Source organism: Talpa occidentalis, unplaced genomic scaffold (genome assembly GCF_014898055.3).
Source record: "Talpa occidentalis isolate TD23 unplaced genomic scaffold, MPIMG_talOcc4v2.1 talOcc4.10, whole genome shotgun sequence".
Classification (NCBI taxonomy): Eukaryota; Metazoa; Chordata; class Mammalia; order Eulipotyphla; family Talpidae; genus Talpa; species Talpa occidentalis.
Genome location: NW_023600993.1, coordinates 91,805,777 through 91,819,556, shown reverse-complemented (window position 1 = coordinate 91,819,556; position 13,780 = coordinate 91,805,777). Strand labels below are relative to the sequence as shown.

General features: G+C 43.1%; 1 protein-coding gene across 1 annotated transcript in view; it reads right to left on the bottom strand.

The window, feature by feature from the left end:
• DHX35 (DEAH-box helicase 35) overlaps nt 1-13,780 on the bottom strand; it is a 65,979-nt gene that overhangs the window by 26,743 nt on the left and 25,456 nt on the right. The window contains exons 8-12 of the mRNA XM_037498780.2: nt 10,875-10,934; nt 5,222-5,334; nt 4,214-4,310; nt 3,241-3,399; nt 819-1,029 (exon numbers count right to left, since the gene is read on the bottom strand). Of these exons, the coding sequence (XP_037354677.1) occupies nt 819-1,029; nt 3,241-3,399; nt 4,214-4,310; nt 5,222-5,334; nt 10,875-10,934 (640 nt within the window). The remainder of the gene's footprint in view (nt 1-818; nt 1,030-3,240; nt 3,400-4,213; nt 4,311-5,221; nt 5,335-10,874; nt 10,935-13,780) is intronic.

Sequence of the window (13,780 nt, the reverse complement as noted above, 5' to 3'; positions counted from 1 at the left end):
CATGAAGAAATAGCACTACCACTGAACAACTTCAAGGTTTTCTTTAAAGAAACAGACAACCAGTATTCTGTGGACTGATTGATACAAACTGCCAAGTGCCTGGGTCTAACTGGAGGGCTCTAGATTATAGGCAACAGCAGAAAGTTCCAAATGGGATACTACCTTTGAGTTTCAAGAGCATTTGGCGAATAGCTTTTTCTAGGATAACTGTATCTTCCAAGCACCCTGCTGACCAATGGAAAAGAAAGTTATCAAATAAGAGGTTAGTCCCGCCAAGAAGGTGCTTCCTGAGAGTTCAACGGCACACAAGTAAACTCTGTTAAGGACTCGAGTGTTTGAGGCATTGGACCGGGGGATGTAGGAGCCATAGACAATGACTTCGAGAAGCTTCAATGATATGAAAGGGCCTGGGACCAAGACAGGAAACAGCGACCTCCGAGGAGGAACAGACTGTGTCCCAGTGAGTGGTTCCCCAAGGGGAAATGGAGGCTCGGGCTCGGGGAGCAGGAAGCACAGCCGCTGGAGAAGACATCTGAGGTCGCTCATGAGGGAACTGCCACTTGGGAGAAGACCTGAAGGATAAGAAGCTGCTGGGCAAAGAGGAAACAACTGCCCAAGGGAAAGCAGGAAAGATATGAAAGGTGGATGTGGCAAAGTAGAAGAATGAGGTCCAGCTGGGCCGCAGTGCAGGGTGAGTACAGGTGGAGAGCAGGACAAAATACGCTGAGAAAAAAATCTGCCTGTTTTCTGAAGGCCATTCTCTGAAAGCCAGGATGACTATGAGAAAGTAAAAGACCCTTAAGGAAAATCATAATAACCTGTATAAAGGCGATAACATTTTCCAGAGCGGTTGCGGCCACCACGCCCTGCTCGCTGGTTGGCTGATGCCTGGGACACTGGAACCACCACCAGGCACTCGATGGCCGTCCTGGGATTGTAGGCTCGGAGTTTCATGAAGCCACAGTCGATCACAAACACAATCCCGCTGATTGTTATGGAAGTTTCTGCCACATTGGTGGCCACAATCACCTAAGATCCCCATCAGAATAATAGTTAGAAAAAAGTTATTTGATCTTTTCATCTTTAATAAACTATCCAAAATCCTAAAAGGCTTATAGAATCTCTAGAATCAACATTATAGCACCACTGAGAGGCAGTTCAGTACAGTGGAAAAGAGTGTGAATTGTAGCATCAGAGTGCCCTGGGCTTGAATTTTCTCTACCCTTGTGACTTAGACATAGCAATTTACCACCTAAGCATGGTGCCTCATCTGCATAATCCCCCTCTCAGGGCTGGTGAGGGGATTATATATGAAATAAACATAGAGCAAGGAGAGCCTGGTGCTTGGTCCAAAGCTAGTATTCAACAAATGTTAGCTTTTATCTTTTGCACACAAAAATAAATCACCATTTTGGATATGTTTACTCATTTATTCATTCACATTCTTGACTATTTTTTGAGTGTCTGCTGCTTGCCAGGCACTATTCAAGGTGCAGGGGGTATATGATGAATAAGAAAAACAAGAACCTGCTCTCCTGGAGTCTACAATTCTCCTGTGAATGTGGGGAATAGTGAACACAAACAAGTGGACCATTTCAGAGAGTGACAGACACTATAAAGAAAATGGAACAGGTAATAACATAATAGTACGTAGTAGTCAAGGGCTGTACTGTGTATGGTAACATGACAATAACGAGGCATGCTACTTTAGATTGGATGGCCAGGGAAGGCCTCTCTAAAAGATGATTTTGAACTGAGACCTGAGTAACAAGAAGCAGCTAACCCTATAGAGAGCCAGGCAGAAAAAACAGTTCAAAGAAGGAGGAAAAGCTGGTGTGGCCAGAGTCCAGAGTAAGTACAAGATGAAGCTAGGAGGGAGGCAGGGACCAGAAGGTGAGGAGTCTTGGGGCCACCGTGAGGGATCCTTCTACTCCATGCACCCTGGGCTGCCCTAAAGAGTTTGAAGCAGCAGGGGTCATGTACAGGTGGCAATTAGAACTTTCATCTTTTCATTTCACTCTTGGAGGCTAACTATATCATAGTGTGACGTTTAGTCACATACAGAGACACAGGCTGTGGAGGACAAGTCCCACATCCTTCATGAAAACATGTCTACTCACAAATAAAACTCCTTAAGCAGTTTGCTTTTTTGAACCTGGGAAACAGCTTTATATTTTAAATCCTTTTCTTTGTTCCTTTAAAATAAGATTTTAAGTCTGTCTCATATTCCAAAACAGGATCCCGAAGCACTTGTATCTTGATGAAACATCCTTGGTTGCTTTGGGGCAATTAGAACTTTCTTCAGGCACTTTTACAGCTCTCATTTCCTAAAAACCTTCCTACCATTTTTATGTAGCAGAAAGCCAGAATATCCTTCTATATGACCACCTATCAAAGGCTTATTATTATTTGTGCTTTACCACTGAGCAGGCCTGGAGGTTGAGTAGCTCATCCCCGGACACACAGAAATCCCAAGGCCTCCTGACAGGTCGGCTGCAGTTCACTTTTGACAGGGAGGACTTGAGTCGTTCCGATACAACAGCCGGAAGGCTGCACACCCTATTCCAAGATGTCTGACATTGGGAGTGGAGCAATTAAGAGAGCTTCCCTTAACTACCATATTCTCTGCCCCTGCTGAGAAAGAAGTACTACTGTAGCCAACTTTGGCCAGTTCTGTGCATTCCTGGTAAGGAAAGAGAAAGCAGAGGAAGGTCTGGGGGATGATGAGCAGGACACAGACTAGCTGCCTGCTGGCTCCTTTAAATCAGGCTTCCCTCCACACCCTTCTCCACCCCAATTCCAAGACTAAATATTTGTAAGCCACACCTTGAATTAATTACCTTAACCTTGGCTCTACAGGCAAATTGATGCTTAAAACAAATAATTTAGAAGCCATTTGTAATGACTTATCTATTGTTACTGATGGATTACAATCTACCAAGCCAGTCCTTTAAGCCAAGGTCATGGGGAAATTCTAAGCAGGCAGAAAAGATGCAAAGAAAAGCCACCTGATCTGATAATTACTGTCAGAGTGACCCCTATACAGGGCAGGCTTAGAAATCTTTGCAACACATTACTTATTGTGTGCTGCATGGATGCATGGACCTAAAATTCTTAAATCAACCTGTTCAGCAAGTTTCACTTCAATTAAAAAAAATCCTTCCAATGCATTATTATTGCAAAGGGGTACGACAGGCTTATAGATGGCTGCACACATGCTGGTCATGGGGTCGGTCTCACCTTTCTGACACTGCGGGACACCCTCTCAAACACTTTCATTTGCTCAAAGGAAGGCAGTCCTGCATACATGGGGAGAACCCGGAGGTGTCTCTTCATCCCACTTCGGCCTAAGGCTCGAGCCTGCTCAATCAGCATAGACACAACAGTTTCCACCTCTTCCTAAAAAGCAGAAGGAAAGAAATCGAGCATGCCGTGTTACCATACCAAGAGAAAATAAGTCGAAATCAACATTTTAATTTTGGTGAGATCCATGAATTTCTACTCAGGTGGCATTCTGTCAAATGCCACCAAATAAAAGTGCCTACAGGGTGAGAAATTTCAACTGTCAAATTAATTACTGAAGCCTGTACTATCTGCCATGAATAGAAATGGTCCCGATAAATAAAAATATTGAGTGTTTTACTCAGGTTTTATGGACTATGTCAAACAAAGCATTTCATACAGAGGGACAAGTCGTGGCACATGAAATCGCTATCAGCTTTCCCCAGAAAGGATTACCAGGCTGTGGAAAGTGTTCACCAGTGGAAAAGATGACAGCTGGAGGGAGTTCTGAGCAGCGCTACACCTAGAGAAGGCACTCAGGCTTGCTCGGTGGTTTTTTCCAGCAATGCGCCCACTCACCACCTTCAGGATGTGCTGTGAACATGCCCCGGAAGAGGGGTGCAGCAGCAGCACCTGTGCAGCGGGACACACCTGCTCTGCTCTGCTCCATTCTGGTATATAACAGGGCCCGCAGAGTGAAGTATAGACTTTGCTTTGGAATCAGCTATTAAATTTAGAATAGATATAACCCTCTGTAGACAGAACTCCCTGACAATTCCGTCAGTGGACGAACATATCCAACCAATCTTTATGTAATTAAGTAACCACAAAATATAATAAAACATGAGACAAATAGCTCACTAATATAACAGGCCTGTGGTACTGCCTGAACAAGTCTGTTCATCACAGAAAAAAAGTCCACAGGAATTACCTGGCCAGTAAGAAATGCTAATATGTCTCCATCTCCCTCTGTCTGGTGAATTTTCATCACAGTCTCTACAGTTGATTTAATATAATCTGGAACAGGACTGAAAAGATATATGAGATAAGATCATCACCAGAATATGCTTGTTAATTATGCATCGACTACTCAATAACCTGGCAGCAATGCTTTGTGGAAGTTACTTTGGGTCTGCATGGCAGGAAATCATATGAAGAAAGAAGATACATATTCTTTTTTTTCTTTTTTTAAATGTAGCATTCAAAACTTATTCACAATTGCATATAAACTATGATGATTTTTTGTTTATTTGTAAAGAAGTAAAAGCACAAACTTATGCAAACAGGTGTGCTATCACTAGCATGCAGAGACGCCTGGCCAGTGAAACTGGGGGGCCATGGTGCTGAAGCTGTGCCCAATTCCTTCCTGATCACACAGCATGTGTGAGCTGGAAGATTGGACTGCTAGGTGTGCTCCCCAGCTACGACTCAGAAGCCAGGCCCACAACCCTCTGAATTTACCAGGCATTGGACCAGGATATTGGTCTTTTATTTGACCAGTGACTAGGATGGGGGTGACCCTTCCTGTCCAAAAGGGTTGGTCGTAAATAAGCCAACCAGGTCTTCCTTCTTGCTAAGAAGAGGAGCTCAGTACCAAATGATTCAGTAACTCACCAATACCGCCCACCAACTGACAGTCTTGTAAAACCTGATTTCTGAAACCTGTCAAGCCCTCCTCCCCATAGCCTGTTATCATGTGGTTTTTTTCCATCTGTGTGGCTGACCAGATATACATAGAAACCTGCACCTCAGTGGCAAGAATATAAACTGAACTCAGCAGGGATACCAAGCAGAGTTCCAGAACATCCTACCAGTGACAGGAAACGTAAAGTTGCTCCTCACCAGCTGGGTCCTCGGGCTGTGAACAGGTGCAGTCACTTCTCATTCTACAGGACAGGCCTAGTTTCTAATTGTGACCATTAAAAATGTATCATCAAACCTTTGTAGATAAAAGATATCCACTGGAAATGTCCGCCCTTCCACAGTAAGGATCACACATGTATCCCTGACGGGGTCGCTGGTGTCATTTTGATTAAAGAAATCCCGGAATTTCTAGGGAGAAAAAAAAAAATCAGTTCTTCATTGCTTTTTAAAAAATGGCTCATAATAATTCATGGAAAGGTAGTAAATAAAATGAAACTGGCAAAGCAAAGATGGGCAGGAGGGGTTGGTTATATACAGATTATAGGTTGCAACGTTATTATTAAAAGTCACATTCTTACTAATTGCATTTTGGGGAAATCACATTTTAATGACAGACCCTACTAGAGGTTTGACAAAAACAATAAAAGATTAGACTTCCAAACTACAACCATTAGTATATTTGAGTCAATAAGTAGGTACGGTAACATTTAGTTTATTCTTACTCCGCTGTCTTTATTTAACCAAAAATTACGTTCCAGTTAAATATTCTAGTTTTTACAATTCAAGCTACATTTAGGCTGATGCATAGGTCTAATGTGGAAAGAGCAGATCTGCTCACAGATGGTTATCAATACATAAAGGTAATATGTACATCTATGACTAGCAGATATGTGCCTGGCCCCACAGCTCCAGATTCATATTTACTATCCCCTCCCCAGGAGACTTCAATCTGCACGAGAGCATGTCAGTGTCTTCTCCACCTTTATCTGCCCTACAGGCATTAGTTAGCTGGGGTAGGACATCATTAGACACTGCTCCAACACTCCCACAGCCCCCTGCTGAGAGAAGGGACTCTTGGCACTTCTTCCCAAATAGGTACCCCCTTCTCTTCAATGCACTTGACCACCAGACATGCAGAGCACAGGGAAGCCGGGCATGAGAGCTCGGGCCAATGATGGGGCAGGGAGATCTACCAAAGATCCTCCTCTCTCGGGAAATGTAACCCAAGATACACAGAGAAGCAGAGACCGAAAAGAGCTGAGAAGAACCCAAACCGGCCAGTGAGTGCTGACCAGGGTGCGGCTGTGCAGTGGATGGGGAGGCAGAGATGTGCCGCCTGATGCAGCTGCCATTATCTGACATGTATGGCCTTCCTGTTCCCCAATTACATCCCAGTTCCCCTGGGTCCTCGCTGGGCATTAGTTTCTATTCTCCTAGGAGGCCTGGCTATGTAGTTCCAAGTCCTGTCTTCTTTGTTCCCCACGTATCTCTACAAAGCACATCATGCCTGCTCTGAGGAACAGGGAGTCCAGGGATGCCCGGAACACATGTGAATGCATCCAACACAAAGCCAAGGGCTGGAGGTTCACTGCTGAAAGCACCAACTGAACTGAACAAAGCATTTGGGTGCCATACCTCAACCTCAAAATTGTGTTGGAGAAGAGCAAGCACAAGCATTAAAGCGCCTCGTGCCAACAAGACCCTTGCTGTGTCATGAGGAACACATGGCATTGTGCGTCACTTTCCTCTGGGGCAAATACCCTTCAAGTGGCTTCAGCCTTTCCATGCCCTATGATGGGCACAGCACACACACACTAGAGGCAAGGCACAAATAAATGAGGAGAAACAGGCTGGGTAATCCAGAGACATGTGCAAAGAGCCAGTCATGAAGCAGGCAGAATGACTAAGTGACCAGAAAAGAGCTGCACATTACACCCTCAAAGAAGAAAAGGTACATAATTACTGGGTTTTGGGGAAGGCTTCCTGGAAGTGGCATAACCCTCAGCTAAGGAAACGAGACAGCCCTTCCCAGAATGACAGCAGATGCATACTAAGGCAGAAAGGGGCCCCTGACAGAGGTGAGAGCCCAAGATCAAGGGAGGGCCAGTCTCGCCTCTGGGTTATCCCCATTGGATACAAAATGGACAAACTGCTGTCTACTCCCTGCGATACGGCAACGGCCACAGGCCTGGCCTCGCAGTACTTGAGGGACTTCAGTTATCACTCTGAAGCAGCCAAATGGCATGCTACGTGAACACTGTATTCCATGGGCAAGACAAGGGCATGCTATCATAAGACCTTCTTCTGGGTGCCTAACTCTGGTCGCCATTTTGGAAAACAAGAGGGGCAGGAGTCAGAAGGCAAGCAGGCTGATGAAAGAAGCTATTATGATAGCTCAGGGGAGAGAGAATGAGAGCATGAACAAGGCAGGAGCTTGTGAAAATAGAGCATTCCAGAGGTTCAGCTGGCAGGACCTGGCCGTCAGTGACAAGGGCACACACATGAATGTTGGGGAGAAGGATGGAATTACTTAGTTTTCAACCTGAGATAAAAACTTCCTCAAGTCATGGAAGTTCTGAGCCTGACTGATTAGGATGAGAAGGAACTATCATCCAGATCTGTAGGAGTGTCAGGTCTATGACTTTCGGTGGCCTGTGACTAGCCAGCTCAGGCTGGAGCCGGGAGCACAGTCAAGATGACACAGCACCAAGTGTCCACAAAACCAGAGGGGTGGGCGGTCATGGAGAGGAAGAGCAGTCAGCAAAGAAGCCTGAGGGAAAGCTACAGGGAGGGAGGAGAGGTTGCCAGGCTCCAGGGTCTGTGGGAGGAGGAAGAGGAAGATGTTCAGAAGGGCTTGGGGATCACAGTTGAATGTCACCAAAAGCCAAGCAGATCAGGGAGGAAGACGGTACCATGATGATTTGGTTGGAGTGGATGGCCACACCTTAGCTGCTGAAGGAGTACATGGTGCTGAAGAGTAAAGACAGGGAGTTACTCTTCCCAGAAATGACATTCAGCATTTACAGAGAAGGCAAAAGATCTTTATCCTAAAGGTTTTTGTCTTTTATCCTTATTTGGAAATACAAAATACATATAGAGAAACCACAGGCTAGAAAGTAGATATCCTATCAACAGCACCTGCATCTCGAAGCAGAATGGGGAACAGGAAGAGGGAAGGGGGTGAAGGCCCCTGGAAAGGAAGACCTTCAGTCAGGCAGAAAGAAGCAGGATCCCCCCCCGACACAGACACACACAAGAAATTTAAAATCTTGTAAAGGAAGAGAATTGTCTATGAAATGGGGTAAGAGAATATGGACGTGTGCTGGGACATCTTCCCACTTCACCACAGCTTCTCTCCCCAATGGCTGCTCCCACCTGGCCCACAGGAGTGGGCTGTCAGCAGCTGTGCCTGCATAGCTCACCTACCCCTGGCCCACAGTCCTTAGCTTGTGCAGACCAGACCCGAGTGGGCAACTGACCCCAGTTCCTTCTCTAGGAATCTGGAAAGAGAAATTGGTTTCTCTCCTAGCTGGACCTATGACAAAAAGCTGTGGGAGTTGCCAGCAATCCTATTTTCTACCATGTGGATGGAAGCAAGTAAAAGAAAAACAATAGCATATGATACAATGGGCAATAAATATTTCATAACCATACCTGGTCATAGTCTATAATTGCTTGTTTAATTAGATACATCAACAAAGCAGCTAAACCAATCAAGGCAATGACTAGACCACCCCCGCCATACTCCCTCGCCTTTGCCTCCAGCTACAGTCACCGTGTCCTAGATGGCAGGCTGGGCCACCCAGGGCTCTAAGTGAAACCAGAGTAGGTGGCATCTAGTCCCCTAGGCAGTGGGGCCTGGAATTGGTCTATGGCTCACAGAACCAGCAGCTGGGAGGCTGGAAATGAGAGTTCTAGCACCCCTGAGCCTCTAGTCCAAATACCATGGAAGCCATACCCTGTCCAATCCCACATGCACCAGCTCGCCCACTTCAGCCCACAATTTCCCTCTTCCCAACTCTCTTACCCTCACTTGGGAACCAAATGCTCCACTCCCACCCACACCCACCCACCCCATACCCTCCCTCACACAGGCCTGAATCCCCCCAGAAATCCCCCCTATAGACACAGACCTCACCTTCCACTCACTGGGTGAGGGGAGGCACTGGGTGAGGAGGCAAGGAAGAGACGAAGATGAAAGAATGGCTCAGCTCACTAAAGGCCCCACTGCCAGTGACCTGGCAATCCTTGCATCGCAGCACACATAGACAAGATGAACTTCCTACATTTTACCTTCCTGCTTAAAAACACTACTTCCAGTAAAGCTGATCTATATCAATTACTATAGTAAGAACTGCAAGATTTTTTTTCTGGGCATATTTAAAATATTTCTTTAAATTTATTTTTAATTGAGGTAATCTTGGAATACCCCATCAGGGATTGCCAACATAGCGCACCTACCATGATAGTGCCCCTGCCACCAATGCACCCAAAGCCCACCACCACAGACCATGTGCGCTTCTGACTTACTTCACTTATTATCATCCCTTCAAGCTCCATCCATGTTGCTGCAAATGGCAAGAGTTTATCTTTTTTGTTCGCTAAATGGTATCCCACTATGTATATATACCACATCTTCTTGATCTACTCACCTGTTCTGGGGCACTTACTTTGTTGCCATAATTTAGCTATAGTAAATAGCACTGCAATAAACATGGGAGTGCAAGTTTCCTTCTGAATTAATAACTGAAAGATTTAAATCTCCGTGTCACACCAAGAGTTAATGAGAGGCAATTACAGGCAATAAACATTGACAATAATTCTAAGAAAAGATTTGGATATTATACTTTCAAACATAATAAAAACTACTGGAAAAAAAAAACTTTAAGGGGGAAGAGGGTGACAAAGATAAGTAAGCAGAGGACAAAGTTCAGCACAACTTAGCCATCCAGATGATGGGAGGTGAGGCCAGGTGGGGGTTCGTGGGCAGAGCATTCCGGGTTCAATAGCATTCTGGTGGGCATCATGGGCAGAGGGGGTAAGAATTCAAGAACAGAGGACCCTTCACCCAAAACTTGCAATGAGCAGGCCTAAGTCAACAGACTTCTATAGCTGCAACAGAGTTGAAGACGCAAGCCTAGTGACACAGGCAGACATGTCTAAACCAGGCTGTTTTCCCCCTCTCGGGGTTGTCTGGCATCCCTGAAACCACAGGGAGATGGGAAGCTGGCCCTTTTCATACCTCAGCTGGATTACAGCACTGGCCTCCTGACTGGTATCTCCACATCTACTCTGCCCTCTTCTACGCACTAGCCAGAGTGCTCTTTCTAGAACCCAAATACAAGCAAGTATGCTTCCCCGGGAAGTCAGAGAGTGTATAAATCAACTGCAGTCAGCATCATGATTAGTAAATATTATATACATTTGTAATATGTGTGTATGTATATATATATATATATATAGCAAATATATATATATATATATATATCTCAAATGGCCAAAATTATTTGTTGAGTTGAATTACATGTTGAGTTGAATTGAAAGAATATAGTCATTAAGAGAGAAAAATATGTTTAACCTTAAAAACAGAAATGATTGTATACACACAAAAAAATCTAAATATAAATGTTAATAGTCTTAAATTCAAGAAGTACAGTGTCAAGTTGAAAAAAGTTAAAAAAAAAAAAAGCTGCTACCTGTACAAGGAGAAACACGTATGTGGAGAAACAAGACAAGTAGGTAATTATGAACTCAATTAATTACAGACTAATTTCCACCCACAAGCTAGAGATGAGTATCCTCTGATCCCATGGAATCTAGGACATCAGATGGCCCCACAGGGGAGGTAGGCCATTCTGCCAAAGATAAGCTCTGCCAAAGGAAACTTCTCAAGGGCATGTCCAACAATTCCAGGACTGGGGGCGGGGGGAGGCAGAAAAAGCTCATACCTCAGCATCCAGAGTAGCTGAAGCTACAATCAATCGAAGATCCCCCCGCTTTTTCTGAATCTAAAAGAGAAGGCATCAGGAAGCCATGTGAATAATGAAATATTTATAGATGAAATAATTTGCTTATCAGAAATACACTTCACAACAGTTCAGTGTGTATTTTTGGGCTGTGGGGGGGGTTACTGATAAAATAAGACTGACCACAGTGGGTAACTGTTAAGGTCACAGGTAAAAGGGATTCATTATGCTGGCCTTTTTTTTTTTTTTTTAAATAACAAGTTAATTTTATTTTTTATTTAAATTTTATTTTTATATTCCCCATACAATTACAACCCCCTTATTTTGACCCCAATCCCTCCTTTCCCTGCCCCCCACCCCCCATAGAGTGTCTCTGGTTCATAGTTGTTTGTTGGTTTTGACATTTTCTTTCTTATAGTTATTCTTTTTTCCTGGTCCCCTATTTAAGTTTTCTAGATTCCTGCTGTGAGTGAGACCATCCGGTATTTTTCTTTTTCTTTCTGTCTTATTTCGCTGAGCATGATCCCTTCCAGCACCATCCATGTTGCTGCAAATTGCATGTGTTTATCTTTTTTGAATGCTGAGTAATATTCCATGGTGTATATGTACCACATCTTCTTGATCCAGTCATCTATTTTTGGGCATTTGGGTTGTTTCCAAAGCTTAGCTATTGTAAATAGTGCTGCTATAAACATAGGGGTGCAGGTGCTCTTTGGAATGGATGTTTCTGTTTCCTTTGGGTAAATACCTAGGAGTGGAATTGCTGGATCATATGGAAGCTCTATGTTTAGTAGGTCAAGAAATCTCCACACAGCTCTCCATAGTGGTTGGACCAGTTTGCACTCCCACCTACAGTGCAGGAGAGTTCCTTTTTCTCCACAACCTCGCCAACATTTGTTGTTGCTATTTTTTTTAATATGTGCCATTCTCACTGGTGTGAGATGGTATCTCATGGTAGTTTTGATTTGCATTTCCCTGATTTAAGTGATGTTAAACATTTTTTCATATGCCAGTTGGTCATTTGCATTTCTTCAGAGAAGTTTCTTTTTAGCTCTTCTGCCCATTTTTTGACTGGATTATTTTCTTTGTTTTTGTTGAGTCTCATCAGCTCTTTGTAGATTTTTGTGATCAGTCCTTTATCATTAGTGTTGTGTGCAAAAATGTTCTCCCAGTCAGTGGGGTTTCTCTTTGTTTTTGTTATTGTCTCTTTTGCTGTGCAGAAGCTCTTTAATTTGATGTAATCCCAGCTGTTTATCTTTGCCTTCACTATCACTGCTTTGGATGATGTGTCTGTAAAGATGTCTTAGAGGCGCATGTCATGTAGTGTTTCGCCTATATTTCCTTCTATGTATTTTATGGTTTCAGGTCTTATGTCTAGTTCTTTAATACACTTTGAGTTGCTTTTTGTGCATGGTGTTAGGTAGTAGTCAAGCTTCATTCTTTTGCATGTAGCAACCCAGTTTTCCCAGCACCATTTATTGAACAAACTTTCTTTGCTCCAGTGCATATTCTTTGCTCCTTTGTCAAAGATTAGTTGACCATAAATCTGTGGGTTTATTTCTGGATTTTCTATTCGATTCCATTGGTCTGTGTGTCTGTTCTTGTTCCAGTACCATGCAGTTTTGATGATTATGACTTTGTGGTATAGTTTGAAGTCTGGGAGTGTGATGCCTCCATTTCTTTCTTTTTTTTTTCAGGAGAGCTTTGGCTACTTGGGGTTTTTGGTGATTCCATATGAATTTCATCAATAACTGTTCTATTTCTTTGAAGAATGACATTGAAATTTTTATTGGAATAGCATTGAATCTGTATATTACTTTTGGTAGGATGGCCATTTTAATAACGTTTATTCTTCCATCCATGAGCGGGGGATGTCTTTCCATTTCTTTGTGTCTTCTTCTATTTCTTTTAAGAGTGTTTTATAGTTTTCTTTGTATAGGTCCGTTACCTCTTTTGTTAGATTTATTCCCAAGTATTTGATATTTTTTTTGTTTTGATAATAAAAGGGATAGTTTTTTTAATTTCTTCTTCTTCAGATTTATTGTTTGTGTATAGGAAGGCTACTGACTTTTACGTGTTGATTTTGTATCCTGCCACTTTACTGAACTGATTGATTAGTTGAATTAGCTTTTCTGTGAAGTTTTTGGGGTTCTCTATGTATCCTATCATATCATCTGCAAATAATGATAGTTTGACTTCCTCTTTTCCTATTTGGATTCCTTGTATGTCTTTCTCTTGTCTTATTGCTCTGGCTAGGACTTCCAGCATTATATTGAAAAGCAGTGGTGAGAGTGGACATCCTTGTCTTGTTCCAGATCTTAATGGAAATGCTTTCAGCTTTTCACCATTGAGAATGATACTGGCTGTTGGCTTGTCATAGATGGCCTTTATGATGTTGAGGTATGTTCCTTGTATCCCAAGAATTTCAAGGGCTTTTATCATGAATGGGTGTTGCACTTTGTTGAAAGCTTTCTCAGCATCTATTGATATTATCATATGGTTTTTATATTTCTTTTTGTTGATGTGTTGGATAACATTGATTGATTTTCGGATGTTGAACCATCCTTGTGTCCCTGGAATGAATCCTACTTGGTCGTGGCGAATTATCTTATGGATACATTGTTGGATTCTGATAGCTAAAATTTTATTGAGGATTTTTGCATTGGTGTTCATTAGCGAGATTGGCCTGTAGTTTTCTTTTTTTGTGTTGTCCTTGTTCGGTTTTGGTACTAGTGTAATGTTTGCTTCATAGAACATGTTTGGTATTATCCCTTCCTTCTCAATTTTTTGGAAGAGTTTGTGAAGGACAGGCACTAATTCGTTTCTGAAAGTTTGGTAGAATTCATTTGTAAATCCATGAGGTCCTGGCCTTTTGTTTTTGGGAAGGT